This window comes from Orcinus orca, chromosome 8 (assembly GCF_937001465.1).
Source record: "Orcinus orca chromosome 8, mOrcOrc1.1, whole genome shotgun sequence".
Classification (NCBI taxonomy): domain Eukaryota; kingdom Metazoa; phylum Chordata; class Mammalia; order Artiodactyla; family Delphinidae; genus Orcinus; species Orcinus orca.
This window is the reverse complement of record NC_064566.1, coordinates 79,479,909-79,505,723: the sequence shown is the minus strand read 5'-3', so window position 1 is coordinate 79,505,723 and position 25,815 is coordinate 79,479,909. Positions and strand designations below refer to the sequence as shown.

Here is a 25,815-nt window from a genome sequence, read left to right as displayed (position 1 = left end):
GATCAGAAAAATTTTAAAAATCAAGTTAATAGTAAATGCATTTTACATATGGATTTTATTTTATGATCCTATTAAAACAACAACAATAACAGGAATAGTTTATTTTGTAAATTTCTTAGTCCTTTTTCAAAAATTCCCATCAAGTATAACTCTTCTATTCCCTTCACTCCCTAAATAATCCATTGCACATTTAAAAACATGATACATTTAAAACAAAAGAATGCACAGTATAGTTTACATACTTTTTTGCTTCCATATAACCATAAACATATCAATTCTAATACTTTCATTTTTATTTTTTTCTTGAAGTTCTAAGAGCTGAAAAATATATGTAAATGTTTAAGATACTTACCTCATATTCCACTAAGATCCCTTTATCACCTACTAGGTAGACTCTGTGCAAACTACTTTTGTACAGATCATCTCATATCAAAATGCATGTGGAACTGACATTTTACCCAAAAAAAAGAAAAATTCTGAAACAGAGTTATTTCAGTCATTAGGCTTCTGCCTAAACTTAACTTTGTCACAACAGACGTAACAATCACCTAAAAGAAAACTAACAAATGATAGATATTTTAGCACCATGTCAGAGAAACTATTTACAAAGTCTAAATTGAGGGATCTGGAATTCCGTAAGACAAACAGAAACATATTTTTAAACGTAAATGCATTGCTAATTTATGGTCTTTATATATAATTCAGTCAAATTCTAAATTTATGAGGAATTCATTAGTAAAGATTTACAGATAAACTTTATGAACTTTTCATCAATTCATATATTCACATTCTGAAAAGGTCATATTACAAAGTGTAGACACAAAGTAAAACACACTTTACCTGTGCTTCTACACTTGCTAAGCCAGTTCTTAATTCTTGTAATCCATCTTTCCACCGCTGTTGCTGCCGAAGCAAATCAATGTCCATAAGAACTACCACCTATTAAAAATTAGAACATAATAATTTCAGTAGAAAATCTTGACAGGTACCACCTTACCCAAGTGATAAAGGTTAACTCAACCTATAATAAGACATATCAATACCTAATCAATGTACTGAGAAAGGCAAAATATCACTTCTGTGGTATTCCTACCAAAATTGTATAATCTCAATCTAAAATGAGAAAGCATCATATAAAACCAAATGCAAGCGGGAAGAGATATGGGAATATATGTATATATATAACTGATTCATTTTGTTGTGAAGCTGAAACTAACATACCATTGTAAAGCAATTATACTCCAATAAAGATGAAAAAAAATATTAAAAAATAAAAAAAAATAAAAAAAAAAAACCAAATCAAGAGACATTACAAGGGCTTCCGTGGTGGCGCAGTGGTTGAGAGTCCGCCTGCCGATGCAGGGGACACGGGTTCGTGCCCCGGTCCGGGAAGATCCCACATGCCGCGGAGCGGCTGGGCCAGTGAGCCATGGCCGCTGAGCCTGCGCTTCCAGAGCCTGTGCTCCGCAACGGGAGAGGCCACAACAGTGAGAGGCCTGCGTACCACAAAAAAAAAAAAAAAGAGAGACATTACAAAATAACTGACCAGTACTCATCAAAAGTATCAAGGTCATGAAAAACAAGGTAAGACTGAGGAGTAGGAGACTACAGAGCCTCAACATTTAAATGCAAGGTGGGATCCTGGATTGGACACTCAAAAGGAAAAAGGACATCAGTGGAAAAAGTTATAAAATTCAAAACAGTTTATTTCCTAGTTTTGATAAATGTACTATGGTTACATAAGTTGATGACAATAGGGAAAGCTGGGTGAAGGGCAAGTGTGAACTCTTTAAACTATTTTTGCAACTTAAAGTCTCAAATTATTTCCAAATAGGAAGTTATTTAAAATTATAACCTAATTACTTTTTAAATAATACTATTCATAGCTTATTAGATTTTATAAATAAAATATACCTTTTCGCAAAATGTAATGTGCCATTTTCTCAGTCTTCTATTTTCAGTGGCAAGTCGTTCAGCAGCATTTTGGAGTTTTTGGATGTAGCCTTCTAATTCTTTAGGATTATTCCAAGTAATCTGTGACTTTCCCCCACTTCCTACTTTTGAATTCTAAGGTACAACAAATGACATTTAGTATTTAACACATTTCTTTTTTTGAAAAGATTCAATATTCTACATCATTAGTCCAATTATCCCTAATATTGACATGCAATAAAAGAGCACACAATAGTTTTTTCCATTTTATAAATGATAAGGCATTCTGCCCAGAACTGAGTAGCCCCATTCCTTCCAAGTTCTCCCTCTTACAACTAAAATACCCTGGACATAACACAACAAACAAGCATAGGAATACTAAAAGATAGAAATAAGAAGGTGGACAGCCTAGAAACCTTGGGAATTGAGGAACAACACACCTGTGTTTCCTTACTGTCTCCCTTATATCCCAGACAGTATGCTGGAGAAGCCTCCAACCTGGAACCACCCCCAGGGACAGACAAAAAACCTCCAGAAGAAGCCTGTTCCCTCTGTCCACAGGACCAGAAAAACAGTGGCCTAATGACAGAAAACTTTTTTAGCAATACGCACCCTACTCCAACTTAAGACCAATAGAAACCCACCCCCTTCTTCAGTTTCATTGGGACCAGGAAGTGAGCTGATCTTCCATCCCCTGCTTATGTCAGTGGGGCTTAACAGAGAGCTGAGCCTCTACCCCCATTACGCTGCAACAGAGCAGTGTGAATCAGCCCTCCACATCCTCCCAATCATGTCAACAGAGCTTAGAAGGGAGCTACGCTTACACTCTACTTGGAGGCAACAAGACACTGCCAATTGATGTCCCACTTTCATGGGAAGGTGTCAGTAGGGGAAAAGGGGTCACTAAACTTCAACTCCACTCATCTGAAAAGGAAGCAGTGCAAGTCAGTGTTCCATTTTTGTCAGGATAGTATCTGCAGAGCCCAGCAGAAATTTTAACATATACACTCACCCTGTCTTCAAGCTGTACCTCACTGTTTCAGAAAGAAACAACGCATCACTTAGAAAGGAATGCAAATTTGAATGGCAGTGGATTTCTCAGCTGAAACCATGAGGGCCAGGAGGAAGTGGAACAACATTTTAAAGTGCTAAAAGAAAACAACTGTTGGGCTTCCCTGGAGGCACAGTGGTTAAGAATCCACCTGCCAATGCAGGGGACCCGTGTTCGAGTCCTGGTCCGGGAAGATCCCACATGCCATGGAGCAACGAAGCCCATGCACCACAACTACTGACCCTGCACTCTAGAGCCCATGAGCCACAACTACTGAAGCCCATGAGCCTAGAGCCCATGCTCCACAACAAGAGAAGCCACCGCAATGAGAAGCTCACGCACCACAACAAAGAGCAGCCCCCACTCGCCGCAACTACAAGAAAGCCCATGTGCAGCAAGGAAAACCCAATGCAGCCAAAAATAAATAAATAAAATAAAATAAATGAAACATTAAAAAAATAAAGTAACTTAGAAACAATTTCTCTAAAAAAAAAAAGAAAATAGACAACAACTGTCAACCATGAATTATATATCTGGTGAAACTATCCTTCAGGAATGAGGGAAAATAAAAACATTCTTAAACAAAAACTAAGAGAATCTGTCACTAGCAAACCTACTCTTAAAAGTATGGCTAAAGGAAGTTTTCTCAATAAGAAGGAAATGATTTTTTTAAAAAATCGTGGAACTTTAGAAAGGAAAAAAGAACATTGGGATGTGGAAAACGTAAATAAAAAATAAACTATCCTTCTCATGAGTTTCTTAAATCATATTTGATGATTGAAGCAAACCCCATCTGATGCAGTGTTTCATGTATGTAAAGGTTACTAAATATTTAAGACAAATATATAAAAATGAAGAGGATACAGAGACCTAACTACAAGTGAGGTTTCTATACTTCACTTGAACTGGTATATATTAAGGCATAGCAAGTCTCTGGCATATTGTGACCCTCTATAAACAGGTGATGAATGAACGAAACTAAACAATTATAATAAATTCAATAAAATACTCTGTGAATCAGTTCAAAAAAAATTTACTGAATAATTACTACACACTACTTACTGTTGTATTACTAGTGTATAAAAATAAATAAATTAAGAGTTCCTGCTCTCCAATATAGAGAGTGGCCAGGGGAGTATTAAGAACTTTAGTGTTCCTTCTCCTCCTATCTTAGTTTTTGTCCCCTACTATGTCTCATTTAACATATGTTAAATATAATTATTTACTTCTCGCAACCCAATTTCTCAAAATAAGCTTCCTCTTTAGAAATATCAACAGATGTAATTTTGAATACATTTATTACAGAAGAAAGGGCTCTGAACACTCTGATTTAAAACATTATTAGGTGAAAAAGTTTAAAAATAATAAAGTATTAACCCATTTTCAAAAAGTACACTTGTAAACATGCACAGAAAAAAAAGTTTAAAATGACATATACACTATTAAGAATGGCCAACTCTTAGTAGTACAATCATAAAACATTTGTTCTTTCTGTTTACCTATATTTTTGAAATTTTCCATCATAAACTCATATTGAGCTCTGGCAATAAGAAAAAAAATTTAATAACATCTATAATATGAATTATATAACTTCTAGTAAATTTTAAGCCTGAGAACTAGTGTGCATTAAAAAGTTATCTTAGCAGGTCTGACTGTTATCCCTTAAAAGGTGTGCTTAAAAGATTGGCCCTTAGCTGGCATCTGAGAACTTGGATTTTGGAAGAGTTCCCACCACTCTAATTTTTAAGAGTGGCTCACTGTACCTAAACAATATGGTTTATGCTGAACACTTGATTGTCTTCTGGGAATCTGGAATTTTGGTTCATATTAAGGCAGAAGATACCTACATGACCAGTTCCCGATAAAAGCCTGGGCAATGATCTTTCCTAGTAAAGCAATATTTCACATGTGCTACTTCTTGCTGGAGAAATTAAGCATGCCCTGGGTGATTACACTGGGAAAGGACTCTTGAAAGCTTGCACCTGGTTTCCCCAGGATTTCACCCCATGTACCTTTTCCTTTGCTGACTTTGCTTTGCCTCCTCTCACTGTAATAAATCATAAGTAAATCATCTGTGAGTACAACTATACCCTGAGGCCTATGAGTCCTCCTAGTAAATCACAGAACCTGGGGGTGGTCTTGAGAACCATGACACAACTAGCTATCCACTTTAAATAAAAGAAGAATTAATGGGTATATCCCTCTTCTACTTATCTTTTAAAATATTTCATGTCTCTGAAGACTAAAAATGTTTATTTCAAAAAGTGAGCAGTCACATACTAACAGTTTAAAAACTAGTGTGAGTTTTCCTAATTTCATATGTGTGGATATTTAAATAAGCATAGATAAAGAGCAAATAAAACTTAAATTATAAAATCAGGAGATGATGGAAAAGCACTAAAGAGTCTTGTATATAAGGACCTCGCACTTCAGTGAATAAGTAAATATAATAGCATACAAGTTTGTATACAGTAAGTCCCCTACATACGAACGAGTTCCATTCCGAGAGCACATTCATAAGTCCAATTTGTTTGCAAATCCAAAAAAGTTAGCCTAGGTACCCAACTAACACAATCGGCTATATTGTACTGTACTGTAATAGGCTTATAATACCTTTCACACAAATAATACATAAAACCAGACACAAAAAATTAAAAAAACGTTTTTAATCTTAGCAGTACAGTACCTTGAAAAGTACATTAGTACAGTACAACAGCTGGCATAAAGGGGCTGGCATCGAGTGATCAGGCAAGAAGAGTTACTGACTGGAGGAGGCAGAAGGGGTGGGAGATGGTAGAGCTGAAGGATCGTCAGCAACAGGAGCCGGAAGGCAAGCTGCAGTTTCACTCATGCCTGATGTTGATGGAACGCACGTTCACATCTCTGAAAGTTCGCAACTTGAAGGTTCATATGTAGGGGACTTACTGTACTACATGTATATAAATATATATATATATATAAATTCAATTGATCAAAATCAGCACCAAAATATGTGAAACATTATAACTGTTTAAATCTACAGTTGTAAAAAATGTTACTTGTTAAGACTGAAGGAAGTCACTGGGGAGCAAAATAAAGCCTTAGATCAATGGCTGTGTTAAGCTGAAGGGTATACGAAAAAACTAAGAAATAAGGAACACTTCACATGTAAAATCTAATTATAATAGCATAAAAAGTCCATTTACCTTAATTATCTGTTCAAACGCTAAGGCAGATTGTAACATCATTGGTCTCTGACTTTGAATCATTTGTTGATCGATAGAATTGTAAAAATGTGCCACCTACAAAGTAAAATTCCAATTAGGAATAATTAATAATAAATAGCAACTTAATTTTAAATTTTTCATTTTTAATTATTTGAATGGAAATATTAACTCTTCTCAATTACAAAATTTAGCAAAAAATTAGTTTTTCATCTCCAATAGAGCACTTACGCATGTATTAACATACAAAAGCAGCAAGTGTAAGTATGTGCTGAGTTCCTATAATCTGCCAAGTCATGTTCTGGTGGGTGATTAAACAAAGACTATAAAACCTAGTCCCTGGAATCAAGAAGTTCACAGCCTCATAGGGAACACAAAGGAAACCAGTAAAGCATGTTAAAGTGCTAAAAAAGTGAACTTATTCTTGCAACTCTAAGAACCTGTTCCTTCGTCAGTATATAACACAATGATTTACCCATTTCTCAGACCAAAAAAAACTTTTGAGTTGTCCTTAACGCTTCTCTCACATTCCACACGAGTAGAAGTCTATTGACTGTGCCTTCAAAACATATATTGAATTCAACCACTTCACCCACCTCCATCAATCCCACCCCAATTCAAGCACCCTCAACTCCTGGCAAGACCAGTGCAACGGTATCAGAACTGGTCTGTTTCCAACTGTGGCCCTATGGTCTATTCAAAGCATTCAGAGTATCCAGAATAGTCCTTTCTTAAACGTAAATAGTATCATACTTTTAGCCTATTCAAAACTTTCAAATGACTCCCTAAAATATTTGAGAATAAAATGTAAAATCCTAAAATTCTTACCTGAAACCTTCCAATGGTTTCCCAACACACTTAAGAATGAAATCCAACTCTAAAATCCTTACCTTGGCACATTATACATAAACTGGCCTTTAGCCCCGCACAAACCCCTCCCTAATTGCACTGCAGTGAAATTGGCCTCCTTGCTGTTTACCTAACTCTAGAGTCTTCCCTAAGAAACTCTGAAAGTCATTCATTCCCTCTGCCTGCAACAGTCTTCCTCCAGATACCTGCATGGTTCTTTCGCTCATTTTATGCCATGTCTCTTCTCAAATATTACATTTTCATTAAGGCCTCCCCTGGCCATTCTGTATAAAATAGCAGTATTTGTCACAGTCCTATTACTGTTTTCATTTTCTTCAAATATGTGCTTATCACTACCTAACACTGTATTATTCATGCATTTGCTATCTACGTCCCGTAATAGTGTCACTCAGTAAACGTCATTCATTGAATTAATCAATGAATCAAAAAATAGAGATACCTACAAGGTACCATGGTGGACAAAAGAGGACACTGCCAACTCTGTCAGGGAAAAAGGACAGGTTCAGGGAAGAAGATCAAGTGGACACCGTGGAGTGAGTTTAATTAAGGACTTTAAAAAGACTGTCTTCATTTTTATATCCCTAGCATGTCAAAAATTCTTGGCACAGAGCAGGTGCTTAAAAATGTTTCTTAACTAATTTTATAGCAAGTCACTTATTTCCACTAGTATGCATAAAAATATACTTTATTTCGTGGGGAATAACCACTCTATTTGTTCTGTACCACAACAGTAGTCCCAGAAAAAGCCCAATCAGGAAAACTAGAAACAAAATAATACATAAAATTATAGCAATGTGGCCATACTGTTTTCTATCCAACATCCTACTTCATAGCCCCCACTCTAACTAAATGTGTGCTCATAAGTAAAGGTATACACAATACATTCTCCCAGTTGCTCTTCCAGGGGTAAATACAAATACTATATGATCATTCAAGCATCTTTTGAGCTTTTATTTTGTTAGACTAAATGCTTAGGATAGAGAAGTCAGCAAGCCTCTCTGCTTTGGAATATATAGTCCCTCTATCTGAAATGATCACTCACACTACCTTGTGCTCTTGAGAAAACATATGTATGCTCTTTCAAACTCACATTAAACATCATTCCTCTGTAAAGATTTATCTGATACTATCTCTACCCTACCCAGGAAAATAATTGAAAATTCCCACCTCTATGCTTTCACAGGACTTTCTGAACATCTATCTACGATATAGTATTCATTAAACACTGTATCTACTTGTTGACTATCTGTCATCACTATATGAATTGTAATGGAATAAATATGGGCTTTGGAGTCAGGGAGACTTGGTATTAAATCCTAACTTCATAACTTACTAGCTGTGTAGTACTGGGAAAACTATGTTACAAATCTGATCCCCAATTAGATCAGTGAAAAATGGGGGTGGGGGTAATTGAAATAACATAAATACAGTATCTACCAGAAGCCCTGATATTTAACGAGAACTCAATGTTTAGTTTGCTTTCTCCCACTAGACCAGTGGTTCTCAACCATGGCTGATTTGCACCCAAGGGGACATTTGGCAATGTCTGGAGATATTTTTGATTGTCAGGACTAGGTACGTGCTACTGGCCAGGGATGCTGCTAAACATCCTACAATGCACAGGACATCCCCCACAAAAAAGAAGTGGTCCAAAAGTACCAAGGCTGAGAAACCCTGTACCAGAGAGTGGCAGTAATATATTCATTTTTATATCCTCACTACACTGTGCCTGGCAGTACAAGTGCTCAAAGAATCTTTATTGGATGAAAGAATGAGAAACCAAATACTCACAAGATACTGTTCCTGCCCTCTGAGATCTATTAATCAAATGAGAGAAAAAATATAAAACTCCAATACTACATAAAAGTGTTCTAAGAGTGATTTTCACACTGCACACAAAATAAGGAACAATCAATTAAAAGAAGACAAAACAATTAAAGTGAGTTGGGAATTAAAGGATAACTTGGAGTTCTTCAATCAGAGGGAAGAGGTATCAGTGCATAATGACAAGTTCAGAGAGGAACCAAGTTTCATATTACTAAAGCACAGGGTGCAGCATGAGAGGGAAGGTATAGGGAGTGAAGACCACAATCAGTAAGGTCAGCTAGGGTATGATTAAGAAGAGTGTTGTATACATGCTAAGGAGAGAGACAATGAGGGAATAATAGTTGGTTCTGACTCACTCCAATACTGTTCAAGCCACCAGACTGCCTTGTGCCTGCCCTGGGCTCTCCAGAGATCCAGCATATGCACCAGAAATACATCTACACGTGGAACAACTCCTACAGAACACCTACTGAACGCTGGCAGAAGACCTCAGACCTCCCAAAAGGCAAGAAAGTCCCCATGTACCTGGATAGGGCAAAAGAAAAAAGAATACACAGAGACAAAAGGATAGGAACGGGACCTGCACCAGTGGGAGGGAGCTGTGAAGGAGGAAAGGTTTCCACACACTAGGAAGCCCCTTCGTGGGCGGAGACTGCGGGAGGCGGAGGGGTGAGCTTCGAGGCCACGGAGGAGAGCACAGCAACAGGGGTGCGGAAGGCAAAGCGGGGAGATTCCCGCACAGAGGATCGGTGCCGACCGGCACTCACCAGCCCGAGAGGCTTGTCTGCTCACCCGCCGGGGCGGGCGGGGCTGGGAGCTGAGGCTCGGGCTTCGGTCAGAGGCAGGGAGAGGACTGGCGTTGCTGGCATGAACACAGCCTGCAGGGGGTTAGTGCACCACGGCTAGCCAGAAGGGAGTCCGGGGAAAAGTCTGGACCTGCCAAAGAGGCAAGAGACTTTTTCTTCCCTCTTTGTTTCCCAGTGCGCGAGGAGAGGGGATTAAGAGCGCTACTTAAAGGAGCTCCAGAGACGGGCGCGAGCCGCAGCTAAAAGCGCGGACCCCAGAGAACAGGTCACTATCCACACCCCCCTTCCGGGGAGACTGTGCAGCCCGCCACTGCCAGGGTCCCGGGATCCAGGAACAACTTCCCTGGGAGAACGCACAGCGCACCTCAGGCTGGTGCAACGTTACGCCAGCCTCTACCGCCACAGGCTTGCCCCGCACTCCTTACCGCTCCCTCCCACCCCCACCCCCGGCCTGAGTGAGCCAGAGTCCCCGAAGCAGCTGCTCCTTTAACCCTGTCCTGTCTGAGCTAAGAACAGACGCCCTCCTGCGACCTACACACAGAGGCGGGGCCAAATCCAAAGCTGAGCTCCGGGAGCTGTGAGAACAAAGAAGAGAAAGGGAAATCTCTCCCAGCAGCCTCAGAAGCAGCGGATTAAAGCTACACAATCAACTTGATGTACCCTGCATCTGTGGAATACATGAATAGACAATGAATCATCCCAAATTAAGGACGTGGACTTTGAGAGCAAGATTTATTTTTTCCCCTTTTCCTCTTTTTGTGAGTGTGTACGTGTATGCTTCTGTGTGAGATTTTGTCTGTATAGCTTTGATTCAACCATTTGTCCTAGGGTCCTATCCGTCCGTTTTTTTTTTTCTTTAAAAAATTTTTTTTTCTTAATAATTATTTTTTATTTTAATAACTTTATTTTATTTTACCTTACTTTATTTTATCTTCTTTATTTCTTTCGTTCCTTCCCTCCCGCCTTCCTTCCTCCCTCCCTCCCTCCTTTCTTTCTTTCCTTTCTTTCGTTCTTTCTTTCTTTCTTTCTACTTTTTCTCCCTTTTATTCTGAGCCGTGTGGATGAAAGGCTCTTGGTGCTACAGCCAGGAGTCAGTGCTGTTCCTCTGAGGTGGGAAAGCCAACTTCAGGACACTGGTCCACAAGAGACCTCCCAGCTCCACATAATATGAAACAGCGAAAATCTCCCAGAGATCTCCATCTCAACACCAGCACCCAGCTTCACTCAACGACCAGCAAGCTACAGTGCTGGACACCCTATGCCAAACAACTAGCAAGACAGGAACACAACCACACCCATTAGCAGAGAGGCTGCCTAAAATCATAAGTAGACAGACACCCCAAAACACACCAACAGACGTGGACTTTCCCACCAGAAAGACAAGATCCAGCCTCATCCACCAGAACACAGGCACTAGTCCCTTCCACCAGGAAGACTACACAACCCAGTGTGAACCAACTTTAGCCACTGGGGACAGACACCAAAAACAACGGGAACCACAAACCTGCAGGCTGCAAAAAGGAGACCCCAAACACAGTAAGATAAGCAAAATGAGAAGACAGAAAAACACACAGCAGATGAAGGAGCAAGATAAAAACCCACCAGACCTAACAAATGAGGAGGAAATTGGCAGTCTACCTGAAAAAGTAGTTCAGAATAATGATAGTAAAGATGATCCAAAATCCTGGAAATAGAATAGACAAAATGCAAGAAACATTTAACAAGGACCTAGAAGAACTAAAGATGAAACAAGCAACGATGAACAACACAATAAATGAAATTAAAAATACTCTAGATGGGATCAATAGCAGAATAACTGATGCAGAAGAACGGATAAGTGACCTGGAAGATAAAATAGTGGAAATAACTACTGCAGAGCAGAATAAAGAAAAAAGAATGAAAAGAACTAAGGACAGTCTCAGAGACTTCTGGGACAACATTAAACGCACCAACATTCGAATTACAGGGGTTCCAGAAGAAGAAGAGAAAAAGAAAGGGACTGAGAAAATATTTGAAGAGATTATAGTTGAAAACTTCCCTAATATGGGATAGGAAACAGTTAATCAAGTCCAGGAAGCACAGAGAGTCCCATACAGGGTAAATCCAAGGAGAAACACACCAAGACACATATTAATCAAACTGTCAAAAATTAAATACAAATAAAACATATTAAAAGCAGCAAGGGAAAAACAACAAATAACACACAAGGGAATCCCCATAAGGTTAACAGCTGATTTTTCAGCAGAAACTCTGCAAGCCAGAAGGGACTGGCAGGACATATTTAAAGTGATGAAGGAGAAAAACCTGCAACCAAGATTACTCTACCCAGCAAGGATCTCATTCAGATTTGATGGAAAAATTAAAACCTTACAGACAAGCAAAAGCTGAGAGAGTTCCACACCACCAAACCAGCTTTACAACAAATGCTAAAGGAACTTCTCTAGGCAAGAAACACAAGAGAAGGAAAAGACCTACAATAACGAACCCAAAACAATTAAGAAAATGGGAATAGGAACATACATATCGATAATTACTTTAAATGTAAATGGACTAAATGCTCCCACCAAAAGATTGGCTGAAGGGAAACAAAAACAAGACCCATATATATGCTGTCTACAAGACACCCACTTCAGACCTAGAGACACATACAGACTGAAAGTGCGGGGATGGAAAAACATATTCCATGCAAATGGAAACCAAAAGAAAGCTGGAGTAGTAATTCTCATATCAAACAAAATAGACTTGAAAATAGAGACCATTAGAAGAGACAAAGAAGGACACTACATAATGATCAAGGGATCGATCCAAGAAGAAGATATAACAATTGTAAATATTTATGCACCCAACATAGGAGCACCTCAATACATAAGGCAAATACTAACAGCCATAAAAGGGGAAATCGACAGTAACACATTCATAGTAGGGGACTTTAACACCCCACTTTCACCAATGGACAGATCATCCAAAATGAAAATAAATAAGGAAACACAAGCTTTAAATGATACATTAAACAAGATGGACTTAATTGATATTTATAGGACATTCCATCCAAAAACAACAGAATACACATTTTTCTCAAGTGCTCATGGAACATTCTCCAGGATAGACCATATCTTGGGACACAAATCAAGCCTTGGTAAATTTAAGAAAATTGAAATTGTATCAAGTATTGTTTCCGACCACAACGCTATGAGACCAGATATTAATTACAGGAAAAGATCTGTAAAAAATACAAACACATGGAGGCTAAACAATACACTACTTAATAACGAAGTGATCACTGAAGAAATCAAAGAGGAAATAAAAAGATACCTAGAAACAAATGACAATGGAGACATGACGACCCAAAACCTATGGGATACAGCAAAAGCAGTTCTAAAAGGGAAGTTTACAGCAATACAACCCTACCTTAAGAAACAGGAAACATCTCAAATAAATAACCTAACCTTGCACCTAAAGCAATTAGAGAAAGAAGAACAAAAAAAAACCCAAAGTTAGCAGAAGGAAAGAAATCATAAAGATCAGATCAGAAATAAATGAAAAAGAAATGAAGGAAACAATAGCAAAGATCAATAAAACTAAAAGTTGGTTCTTTGAGAAGATAAACAAAACAGATAAACCATTAGCCAGACTCATCAAGAAAAAAAGGGAGAAGACTCAAATCAATAGAATTAGAAATGAAAAAGGAGAAGTTTCAACTGACACTGCAGAAATACAAAACATCATGAGAGATTACTACAAGCAACTCTACGCCAATAGAGTGGACAACCTGGAAGAAATGGACAAATTCTTAGAACTGCACAACCTGCCAAGAGTGACTCAGGAAGAAATAGAAAATATGAACAGACCAATCACAAGCACTGAAATTGAAACTGTGATTAAAAATCTTCCAACAAACAAAAGCCTAGGACCAGACGGCTTCACAGGCGAATTCTATCAAACATTTAGAGAAGAGCTAACACCTATCCGTCTCAAACTCTTCCAAAATATAGCAGAGAGAGGAACACTCCCAAACTCATTCTATGAGGCCACCATCACCCTGATACAAAAACCAGACAAGGATGTTACAAAGAGAGAAAATTACAGGTCAATATCACTGATGAACATAGATGCAAAAATCCTCAACAAAATACTAGCAAACAGAATCCAACAGCCCATTAAAAGGATCATACACCATGACCAAGTGGGGTTTATTCCAGGAATGTAAGGATTCTTCAATATTCTCAAATCAATCAACGTGATACACCATATTAACAAATTGAAGGAGAAAAACCATATGTTCATCTCAACAGATGCAGAGAAAGCTTTTGACAAAATTCAACACCCATTTATGATAAAAACCCTGCAGAAAGTAGGCATAGAAGGAACTTTCCTCAACATAATAAAGGCCATATATGACAAGCCCACAGCCAACATCATCGTCAATGGTGAAAAACTGAAAGCATTTCCACTAAGATCAGGAACAAGACAAGGTTGCCCACTCTCACCACTCTTATTGAACATAGTTTTGAAAGTTTTAGCCACAGCAATCAGTGAAAAAAAGGAAATGAATCCAAACCGGAAAATAAGAAGTAAAGTTGTCACTGTTTGCAGATGACATGATACTATACATAGAGGATCCTAAAGATGCTACCAGAAAAGTACTAGAGCTAATCAATGAATTTGGTAAAGTAGCAGGATACAAAATTAATGCACAGAAATCTCTGGCATTCCTATACACTAATGATGAAAAATCTGAAAGTGAAATCAAGAAAACACTCCCATTTACCATTGCAACAAAAAGAATAAAATATCTAGGAATAAACCTACCTACGGAGACAAAAGACCTGTATGCAGAAAATTATAAAACACTGATGAAAGAAATTAAAGATGATACAAATAGATGGAGAGATATACCATGTTCTTGGATTAGAAGAATCAACATTGTGAAAATGACTCTACTACCCAAAGCAATCTACAGATTCAATGCAATCCCTATCAAATTACCAATGGTATTTTTCACAGAACTAGAACAAAAAATTTCACAATTTGTATGGAAACACAAAAGACCCCGAATAGCCAAAGCAATCTTGAGAACGAAACACGGGGCTGGAGGAATCAGGCTCCCTGACTTCAGACTATACTACAAAGCTACAGTAATCAAGACAGTATGTACTGGCACAGAAACAGAAAGATAGATCAATGGAACAGGATTGAAAGCACAGAGATAAACCCACGCACATATGGTCACCTTATCTTTGATAAAGGAGGCAGGAATGTACAGTGGAGAAAGGACAGCCTCTTGAATAAGTGGTGCTGGGAAAAGTGGACAGGTACATGTAAAAGTTTGAGATTAGATCACTCCCTAACACCATACACAAAAATAAGCTCAAAATGGATTAAAGACCTAAATGTAAGGCCAGAAACTATCAAACTCTTAGAGGAAAACATAGGCAGAACACTCTATGACATAAATCACAGCAATATCCTTTTTGACCCATCTCCTAGAGAAATGGAAATAAAAACAAAAATAAACAAATGGTACCGAATGAAACTTCAAAGCTTTTGCACAGCAAAGGAAACCATAAACAAGACCAAAAGACAACCCTCAGAATGGAGAAAATATTTGCAAATGAAGCAACTGACAAAGGATTAATCTCCAAAATTTACAAGCAGCTCATGCAGCTCAATAACAAAAAAACAAACAACCCAATTCAAAAATGGGCTGAAGACCTAAATAGACATTTCTCCAAAGAAGATATACAGACTGCCAACAAACATGAAAGAATGCTCAACATCATTAATCATTAGAGAAATGCAAATCAAAACTACAATGAGATATCATCTCACACCAGTCAGAATGGCCATCATCAAAAAATCTAGAAAGAATAAATGCTGGAGAGGATGTGGAGAAAAGGGAACACTCTTGCACTGCTGGTGGGAATGTGTATTGGTACAGCCACTATGGAGAACAGTATGGAGGTTCCTTAAAAAACTACAAATAGAACTACCATATGACCCAGCAATCCCACTACTGGGCATATACCCTGAGAAAACCATAATTCAAAAAGAGTCATGTACCAAAATGTTCATTGTAGCTCTATTTACAATAGCCTGGAGGTGGAAACAACTTAAGTGTCCATCATCGGATGAATGGATAAAGAAGATGTGGCACATATATACAATGGAATATTACTCAGCCATAAAAAGAAACGAAATTGAGCTATTTGTGAAGAGGTGGATGGACCTAAAGTCTGTCATACAGAGCGAAGTAAGTCAGAAAGAGAAAGACAAATACCGTATGCTAACACATATATATGTAATTTTAGAAAAAAGAAAATGTCATGAAGAATCTAGGGGTAAGACAGGAATAAAGACACAGACCTACTAGAGAATGGACTTGAGGATATGGGGAGGGGGAAGGGTAAGCTGTGACAAAATGAGAGAGTGGCATGGACATATATACACTACCAAACGTAAAATAGGTAGGTAGTGGGAAGCAGCTGCATAGCACAGGCAGATCATCTCTGTGCTTTGTGACCACCTAGAGGGGTGGGATAGGGAGGGTGGGAGGGAGGGAGACGCAAGAGGGAAGAGATATGGGAGCATATGTATAACTGATTCACTTTGTTGTAAAGCAGAAACTAACACACCATTGTAAAGCAATTATACTCTAATAAAGATGTAAAAAAAGAAAAATGGTTTTAAACAGGTAAATGATTTGATGGCAGTGTGCTTCAGGTAGACCAAGGAAATGAACACAAACAAAGACCAGTCCATCAGCTCAGTAATTTTCTAAGAATATGCCCCTAGAAGGCAGACAGAGGCCCTTAATTAGAAAGCCCTTTAAGATCTAGTAACATAAAAGAAGAATAAAAGAGAAAATAATATTCTATTTTTCTAAATGACTTTAGAATGAAAAGCAGTAACAGTAATCCCTCAAATCAATAAAAGTCCCATATAGGGGATTACAAAGTAAATTTTGTAATGCAGTCATTTAGCAAACCGTAACTTCACAAGACTTAATTGTGCTATTCTAGTAGCCTAACAAAATCAAAAGCAGAAAGCAAAGCCCTTAAAATACTCTAATGTAATGAACTCAGAATAGCCATGTTTTCAAAAATATCATTTCTTACTTGTTTCAGAATAATTGCTTGCTTGCAGAATTTCTGTGCAATGTTTGCAACCTGCTGTATTTTTGCAGGAATAACAAAGCCAAGTGCAGAAAGCTGACGAACTTCTCTCTGAAGAATCACCAACCGATCTGAATAATGCACTTTTAATGATCCATCATTAGGATCCAACTCCATAATGTGACTATTAGCCTCAATACTACAATACAAAATAAATAACTTTTTAAATTTCATGTTCTCACTCTTTTGACGAAAAACATAATTTTATACTTACAGAGAAGTTGTAAAAACTATTAACTGAAAGTAAAAATAAGATTTTAATTATAGTTTTCAAGTTATATTTTTTTCACACAGTATTTCACAATTCAGACCTTGATAGCAAACTACAATATCCAAAATATACCATCATATCGATATTTCAACCAAGCAGCTTTTGAAGTCAGAAAAATCAATCTCTTAACCTTCAGCTAAGACTCAAAATAGACATCAAATCCATCATAAAGAGAAAAGGCTTTTATTCATTTTCTAAAAGGTATCTTAGATTTTTAGTCAGCCTACTTGGTTCTTTAATACTCCCATTAAAGGATCAATAATAAATAACATCAAAATACTAGGAGTAGAGATATTCAAATGTTTCATTCGTCTACTCTTCCTTTCACTATGTAAAGACTGTCTTTTCTTTGTGTTTCTTCTAAAAGCCACAATAGCAAATTTTACATTGGGGCACTCAAGTCTCCATGGACTGTGAAAATGCTGTGGGAAATTAAAAGCATTATGTTTTCATGACCCTTCTTTCAAGATCATGTATATTATATAATGCTTTCTTTCAAATCACTTTCACAATTAGGAGAACTTGCAGGTTTTAGAAAGTAAGTTACTGAAAAGCAAAGAACAAATCTATTCAGCCTACTTAATAATGCATAAAACAAAGCATAATAAAAAGCAGATACTTTAAAATGTCTTAAAATAATAATTTAGCCCAAACTGTCCTATAAGAACATAAAGCCTATCAGAAAATTGTAACAGTGACACTTTTTGCCTTTATTTGAAACCAATATTCACAATTAGTTTCTACATACCAGCATATCCTGAAATGTATTCCAAAACACTCTTGATTCTATGCAACAATGATGGGTTTTACCCCAAAAAAAGTGAGAGTCAGAAGTTTCATCACCAAATGAGAAAAAAATAGGTTGAATAAAGTTAAACAGCTTTTTTGACTGCAGATCTCAGTCCTTTCGGTACTCTGTCTTACACAGTGGATCTCCACCAGAGCCGTAGTGATAAACGTGCCAATTCTCCAAAATTAATTGACTATAGAACTCTTTATTTTTTTGCGGGGGGGGGCGGGGGGGCGGTGGATCATCTCTAGTATTTTAGGTTCAGGGTAGAAAGGGAAAGAGTTAAATGACATAAAGTTATAATCATTATGCCTTATCACCTTTGGTTCTTTCATTCTTCTTCCAAAACCAAAATGCAAGATAAAAGAAAAAAAATTATTCATTCAGTTTAGGAAGCTACCACTTTTGGCCTAATTATTCATTGCAGCAGTATAGGGAAAACAAACAGAATTTCATATTATGGCCAAAGTTACTTTTAAAAAGTAAGAAGTTTCTAAAAACTAAAACATGGCAAGTTTCTAAAACTACAGACAATAATATAATGGGGAAAGTTGACCTGAACAAATAAACAATGGTTTTTCTAGGCCATTCATTTTAAATACCCATTGGAATAATTAGGTTAACCTATTAAATTACATTCAATATAGCTTAATAAATATTTATCAAATCCTTATTATGTTGGACAACATGAAGAAATATTCTTCATCTCAAGGAGCTTAAAAATAACAAAATTTTAGTTTACAATATGTACGGGGGGTATATAATATTAATGTAAAAAGGTAGGAAAACATATGTATACCAGTAACAAAAAAACATGGGAGCATGAAAGCCTAATTCCAAAATAAGAATCTGCAGTTCTGGGGAATAGATATGAGAAGCCAAAGGAAGGCAGTCAAAGTTTCCAACCTTAATGACTTAAAAGTTGATCATCAAAACCTAAACTGGCTTCCCTGGTGGCACAGTGGTTGAGAGTCCACCTGCCAATGCAGAAGCCACAACAGTGAGAGGCCTGCATACCGCAAAAACAAAAACCTAAACAAGGGCTTCCCAGGTGGCGCAGTGGTTGAGAGTCCACCTGCCGATGCAGGGGACGTGGGTTCGTGCCCCGGTCCGGGAGGATCCCACATGCCGTGGGGCAGCTGGGCCCATGGGCCATGGCCGCTGAGCCTGCGCGTCCGGGGCCTGTGCTCCGCAGTGGGAGAGGCCACAACGGTGAAAGGCCCGCGTACCTCAAAAAAAAAAAAAAAAAAACCTAAACAAAAAAAAAAATTCTAAAAGCATCAGCAAGTTTGGAGAAAGGAGAGAGGAGTAGAGATGATTAATTACACCTTGTCATTTGGATTAATAACACAAGAAAAAAGATTCTTGTGTAGATTTCACTGTTTAGTATACTTATACTTACCACAAACCGGATTTGGAATCAGACAAGCCAGATTGAATATCCCTGGACCAATCATCAAATTGTTCTTGTTCATATAGTTTAAACTGGTCTAAGAGATCTTCAGCACTTCGATGGAAAGATCGAAATCCTGACAAGTCAGATAAAAGAGCCTCTGCAATCTTGATAGTATCATCTGCCTTAAAAAGCCAAATTACAAGAATATTTATTATTTAAATTCTAACAAAATTAGCATAAAATCAGCTCTCTTCTCTGTTCTGTGATTCAGAAATTATTTTCCCATTCATCTGTAAACAGTAAAATAGAAGATTTGCCAGTGAATTTAAGAATATCAACCCCTGCTTTACTTCTGAATTATACAACCTCAGAATAGCAAAACATAGAAGATAACACATACAAGGCATAATCTGAAGGGTACAATAAGGGAAATTCAGGTGAAACTCCAAGAATTCAGCAATACTCCTAAATATGTTATGCAATAATTTGAGCCCTTTATTAAATGCTGTGGTTAACAGCTCAAACAATAATTAGGCCAATTTGGATGCCAATTAAAGAGAAATGCCTTTCCTCCACAAGTATACGAAGAAGATTGTCACAACTTGGAAAGCTGACTAACAAAGTTAGGCAGAATATTACAGAAAAAAATCAAAATATAAACTTGAATAAATAGAACTCTCAAACATGCTAGCCTTTATAACACTCTATATTTGCTTGCTCTTAATCATACATTAAAATCAATTAATATTTATTACATGAGTCGAATGCAAGATAGTGTACCACATACTAATTAGTAAGCACATAAGATTCTTAGATCAACTTTGATAATATTAAAATAATAGTCCTTTAATTCTATAAATTGCTGCCACAACCTTAGGCAATACCATAATTACCTTTCACCATTCTGTTAACTTCCTTTCAACGTAGGATGATGTATTTACATAAACATACTTGCAGATAGACTTTGTACATACCAAAATTCTACAGATACACTTCAAAGAATTAAAAAATCCTTTGAAATTTATATATTTTTCACTTTTTCAGAGTTCTACATTTTCACATGAAAATTAGATGAAAATGCAAGGAAAACAGAGAATGTCTTCTTAATGTTTTCACTACAGTTCTAGAGTGTCTTCTACATTAATTTAGCACATTTTACAATTAGTATTCTTCAACATTTATTAAAACTAATACCTTCATTTCCAACTGACGAACCCAAACTATATTATTGACAACTTCTGAAAGGTTTTTGCCAGAAAGTGGTCCAGATGCATCACCAGGAATTCCACGGCATCGGTTTTCAAAATCTAATCGAAAGTCTATAAAATTTAAATCAAATAAATGATTACACACATTCAGCAAAGATTTCCTAAATGCCTTCCATGTACCAAACACTATGTCAAATATTGTGAATAGAAAAATAGTAACAGTTGGTCCTTTACCCTTAGGGACCTCACCACACATCAAGTGAGAGAAAGAAAATAACCAGAATTCAAGAAACCTGTCATTTATTACAGAAATAGTAAATTAACCTTCAACATACAGATGTCATAAAATATAATATCTTAAACCTAAGTGGTATAAAACAAAGGAAAAAGCAATCTACAAAAATATTTTTTCAAGCAAACACTATAATCTCTGATACACTTTTACCTTTAACTGAGTCCATAAGTCTCGCCAATAAAGTTTCTCTTTCTAGCATCAATTCTTTGCTTATGGTTGGACGCTTCACCAACTCTTTATATTTCAGAAATGCTTGAAGAAGCTAATATGAAACAAATAAGTATATGTTCATCCCAAGTGAATCGACTAGGTAAAAACATGAGTATCTCCTCAAATAGCTTAAGGGAAATATTAGAAGTTAAATATTTCAATATTTTACCTGCTGTGGACTATCCTGAATTTCTGAAATATAATTTTTTAATTTTCCTGCTATTTTTTGTTCCACAGGCGCAATAATTTTTTCATATTGAGACACTGCAGCTTTCCATAAAGGCTAAACAAATTAACAACATTGTTAGACTTTAATATTTTTAAAATCGGCCTTTAAAAAGAACAACACAAACAGGAAATTATATAGACAAACACATATATATTCAACCTCAGTATATGGATTATATTGCACAGGATTCAGGCCAGTAAAAGGTTCAAATACTCGAGCCAAGCATATGATTTTCTCATCACTGGCAGGTGAAAAATAGAGAAGTTTCTCACGAATTGTTCTAAGAGCCAAGACCTAAAACATAAAATATTAAAACAACAAATTTATTTAAATCAATACATCAGCACAAATAGTCTAAAATCTAAAGATATTGGGCAAGAATTTCTTTAACCTAGATTCTCTGAAATGAACAACAAATCTGAACTGTAATCTTGGTAATTACTACTCATCAATAATCAAAGTGATACTCAAAGACATACTGTATCATCACACTATTATCAATCAGTGTGCTCAAATCTAGTTAACATATATAAAATCTAAGTATTTTTAAACTATGTTTAAAGCTCATTTAGGTAAAGTTTTAGAGTTTCTCCTTACTATAGTAAAAATTTCTGATTTCCATTATTCTGCCTTAAATTGCACTTCTAATAATGAAACAATGTTAACAACTCCATTATGTATAATCTATTAACAGCTGGAAAACAATTTATTTCATTTTGTATTTAAAATTTCTACCAACCATCAAAAGGTAATCAAAAAGGCTAAGTAAAAATGCTATAATCTTCCATTTGAGTTGAAAATATCAGAACAAACTTATGATTTATTTTTCTCTTGATAAAAACAAAAGTACCAATTTAACAATGCTGTCTACTGAGACAGCCTAAAAGCATTGATAATTAAATAACATTTACCACTTCCTCAACCAGATTGTTGTTGCTAAATACCATTTTCCACTGATAAGGACAAGGACCTTTGGAGAAATGACTAATTCCAGGTATGAAACAGAAAATGTAGATGGGCCAGTACATTTTGAGGGGCCAGAATGTAAGGAAGTTATCAAAGAAATACTGGATGCATGTCAAAAATGACACAGAGCCAGTGTAAAGGGGTACTCACTGTCCAACGATGGGACAATTTGAATATAGTAATAATAACTATGATAAAAACTACATTGGGTTGAAACTCATAAAATATAAAAAATCATAGGTTCATAATGATACTATTAAAAAAGCATTTCATTGATTGCCTATGGAACTTACTGATACTAACTTATTGTTCATTGTACTAAAATGATAAATAAAAACTAATTGTCTATACTACCATTCCTATACAAACTATGTTTCAGGGTCGCTAAAAAACTGATGAAGACAAGTTCTTCCAACATCACTTAATAAATGCAGAAAGAACAACAGAATTAGAAAATCATCATTTTCCAACTCCTCATGATAAATCATTCAGAAAAAGCTGATGAAGAACGTTATAACAGATGGATCAGGCTAATCATACATGAACCCACAGATCAAACTTAACTCATGAAAGTGGGAAAACCAGACATTACCTGCCTCCTCTAATGTATAAGAACTATATAGTACTGCCTGTGAAGCAACCTGGTTCAAGTAAACCAACATTTAGTAACTAAAAAAATTTCTGAGACAATCAGGAAACTTGAATATTGATTAGATACATAATGATATTAAGAAATTATTGTCATTTTGTTGGGGGTGATATTGGTATTATGATTGTGTTTTAAGGGTAAAAGTATAAGATTTCTTGGATTGGCTTTAAAAATACTCCAGCAAAAAAACGGAAAGCAGGGGAGACAAAGATGGAACAGGAACTGAACATTGTCAGTGGCTGCTGAAACTGAGTGATGGATACACTGACATCCACTATACTATGTTACTTTTGTGTATGTTTGAAATTTCTCATAATGAAAAGGTTTAAAAACACAACAACAGGAATTCCCTGTTGGTCCAGTGGTCTCACTGCCTGGGCCTAGGTTCAGTCCCTAGTCTGGGAACTAAGATACCCCAAACTGGACAGCATGGCCAAAAAAAAAAAAAAAAAAAAAATACAACAACAAAAAATCCCCAAGAAAAATGGTTCCCTTAAGCCCAAAGGGAAAAAGTCACTCTGCAATCTTCACATATTCTCATTTTGCCTGCCCCTTCAAGCTAAACATCTAAGTTCTATACTGAAACTCATAACTTATATAAATTAAACAGCTGTTTCAAATATTTCCACTGAGTACTCCCTGAAAAGCTGTCTCCGCTTGTAAAAATTACAATAGCCAAGAGAAAGTCTGAGAGCTTCCATACCTAGACAAGTGGGTTGACTGTCTTTTTACAACAAAGAAGAACAAAATAAAAGTTCACAACTTACAAACTGAATAGCCACAAACCAAGAAAAAAGAAAGGAAGTGGAAACCAGCACTTAGTACCCACTGGGCACCTGGTACTGTACCACACAACTTCATAAGTCATCTCATATGAACTTTACCTCTTATTCTCTCCCAAAAGTTTAAACAAGTTCTATCAGATGTGTAGGTCTTATTAATTATAAAACACATTCTCAAACAAGTGAGGACCTACTTCACACTTAAAACAAAGATCCAAATAATCAAATATACCTCTTCAAGGCGTTTGCCAAGTTTGTCAAGTGTTTCAGGAAAATATTTTTCATTTTTCCACAGATGAGGTACATAGCGCTGCCACACCTGACCTGTTAGATGACTACAGGCAATAACCCACTGTTCACAAATTGAAATCCCAGCTTTCATATTTTCCTTCACAAGATAATAAGGATCTTCCCATAGGTTCAAAGTTCCCAACTTTTTCTGAACAAATCTTCCAAAGGAGCCACCTAATAACACGTAAAACAAACTTTTTAATGAACATATCTTTTTACCAAATAATTATGAAACATATGCTTTTTACAAAATTAAAATAATACACAAATTAGCAAACCAAGGATCTATGAAATACCACATCCACATCTTTAGACGGGCACTGTTAATAACAAATATTTTTTAAAAACACACATACACACACATATTTGTATTTCTGCATCTTTCAATATATCACACATTTCTTTGAAGTATAGAAATATATACACATTTTTTTTAAAGGCTGCAGAGCCCACAGTATGGACATAGCATTACATAACCAATTCTCAATTGCTATTTGTTCCTAGTCTCATTTTACAAACAATGCTGTAATAAATATCCTTTTACATACACATTTATGTACTTGTCTAACATTTTCTTAGGATAACAATGAGAAAGGTATATTCTGGGTCAAAAAGTATACGTATTTTTAATGTCAACAGATAACCCAATGTATATTAAACTTTCCAGTTCATTACAAAGTAAAGTCTAAATTAATACATAGATAGGGACGAAAAATCTATGTTAATTTAGTTATATTATAGTCAAAGAATCTGACACTATGATTTAAATTAACCAACTATGTACAAATATCTACTTAAATAATCCTATATGATTTGCTCTAAGAGTTACTTTAAGCAACAATTACTGTATTCAGGAACATTTTAGGAAAAAACAGAAAACAAAATAAGTCAGGCTTCCAAAATTGCAAAAGTTTATTTCTTTACTAGTACCTATAATATCTAAGAGATGTAACATTCGTGACTCAGGATAATGATCATGTTCTGTCTGTCTCCACACATCATCTACAACATCCCGAGTTGTCTCCACCAAGTCAACCACTTCCAGTAAGGACAGACCATCCAAGTTATAAAACTCCTAAAACCAAAATGCATTCATTTTTAAACATAATCATATTTGTACCTTGGGCAATATAGTCAAAATGTTCTCAGACTTTTTCAAACGCTACATCTCTAATATCTGCCATATTATTTTCTCCTCTTCTTCTATCATATGATATATTACTTCTTTAAGCAAATACCCTGTAAGTTCCTTCACAAACATAAATTTCATGAAAGCCAGAAGGAAAAATAAGAATTACATAAACTCTATAAATTTATTTTTACCCTTGGCCTAATTTCTTTTAAATTTGGGACATTTCTTTTATTTACCTAATAGAAATGGCCTTAACACCATATGTACACTACCCATTTCACCTCACATATCTTTATTGATTCATTTCCTGGGTTGCACAATGTTACCAATAATACAAACATAGTACATGGTATATCACTGCTAGGAAAAAAGTTTTAAACCATTTCAAACACTTCATTCAAATGATATTAATGAAATAGAAATAATATTGGGAATGAATAAAAAATTACTAAATATTTATTTTGAAAAGAATAGATTTTGTAAAAAACACTCAAAATGGTCACTTATTTAAACTCTCCATAGATACACCAAGGAATAATCAATCTAATAAGTATCAAACTAAGACTTTTTATATTTCAGATTCCTCCAAAATGCTAATTTGAATAAAGTAAACAATTTTTCCAAAGGACATATTACCTCCACAGGATAAACCTCTGTTAGTAGTAGGTTTCTGTTTTTTTCCTATCTACCTGCAGGAAAGTAATTATGTTTTTGAGAAAAATATTTTCTAGAGAT

At 36.1% G+C, this 25,815-nt stretch overlaps 1 protein-coding gene and 1 long non-coding RNA gene across 3 annotated transcripts in view; one reads left to right on the top strand and one right to left on the bottom strand.

Annotated features, from left to right (window-relative positions):
- Nucleotides 1-25,815, bottom strand: part of DYNC2H1 (dynein cytoplasmic 2 heavy chain 1) — a 372,035-nt gene that overhangs the window by 333,120 nt on the left and 13,100 nt on the right. For both annotated transcript variants that reach the window (XM_004282190.3, XM_049714064.1), the window contains exons 5-15: nucleotides 24,879-25,023; nucleotides 23,890-24,122; nucleotides 21,420-21,554; nucleotides 21,201-21,314; nucleotides 20,972-21,083; nucleotides 20,513-20,637; nucleotides 19,325-19,500; nucleotides 16,805-17,000; nucleotides 6,169-6,264; nucleotides 1,915-2,067; nucleotides 841-939 (exon numbers count right to left, since the gene is read on the bottom strand). In XM_004282190.3, the coding sequence (XP_004282238.2) occupies nucleotides 841-939; nucleotides 1,915-2,067; nucleotides 6,169-6,264; nucleotides 16,805-17,000; nucleotides 19,325-19,500; nucleotides 20,513-20,637; nucleotides 20,972-21,083; nucleotides 21,201-21,314; nucleotides 21,420-21,554; nucleotides 23,890-24,122; nucleotides 24,879-25,023 (1,584 nt within the window). The remainder of the gene's footprint in view (nucleotides 1-840; nucleotides 940-1,914; nucleotides 2,068-6,168; nucleotides 6,265-16,804; nucleotides 17,001-19,324; nucleotides 19,501-20,512; nucleotides 20,638-20,971; nucleotides 21,084-21,200; nucleotides 21,315-21,419; nucleotides 21,555-23,889; nucleotides 24,123-24,878; nucleotides 25,024-25,815) is intronic.
- Nucleotides 10,146-25,815, top strand: part of LOC125965267 (uncharacterized) — a 358,615-nt gene continuing 342,945 nt past the window's right edge. Inside the window, exon 1 of the long non-coding RNA XR_007478963.1 lies at nucleotides 10,146-10,764. This is a non-coding gene — a long non-coding RNA (uncharacterized LOC125965267). The remainder of the gene's footprint in view (nucleotides 10,765-25,815) is intronic.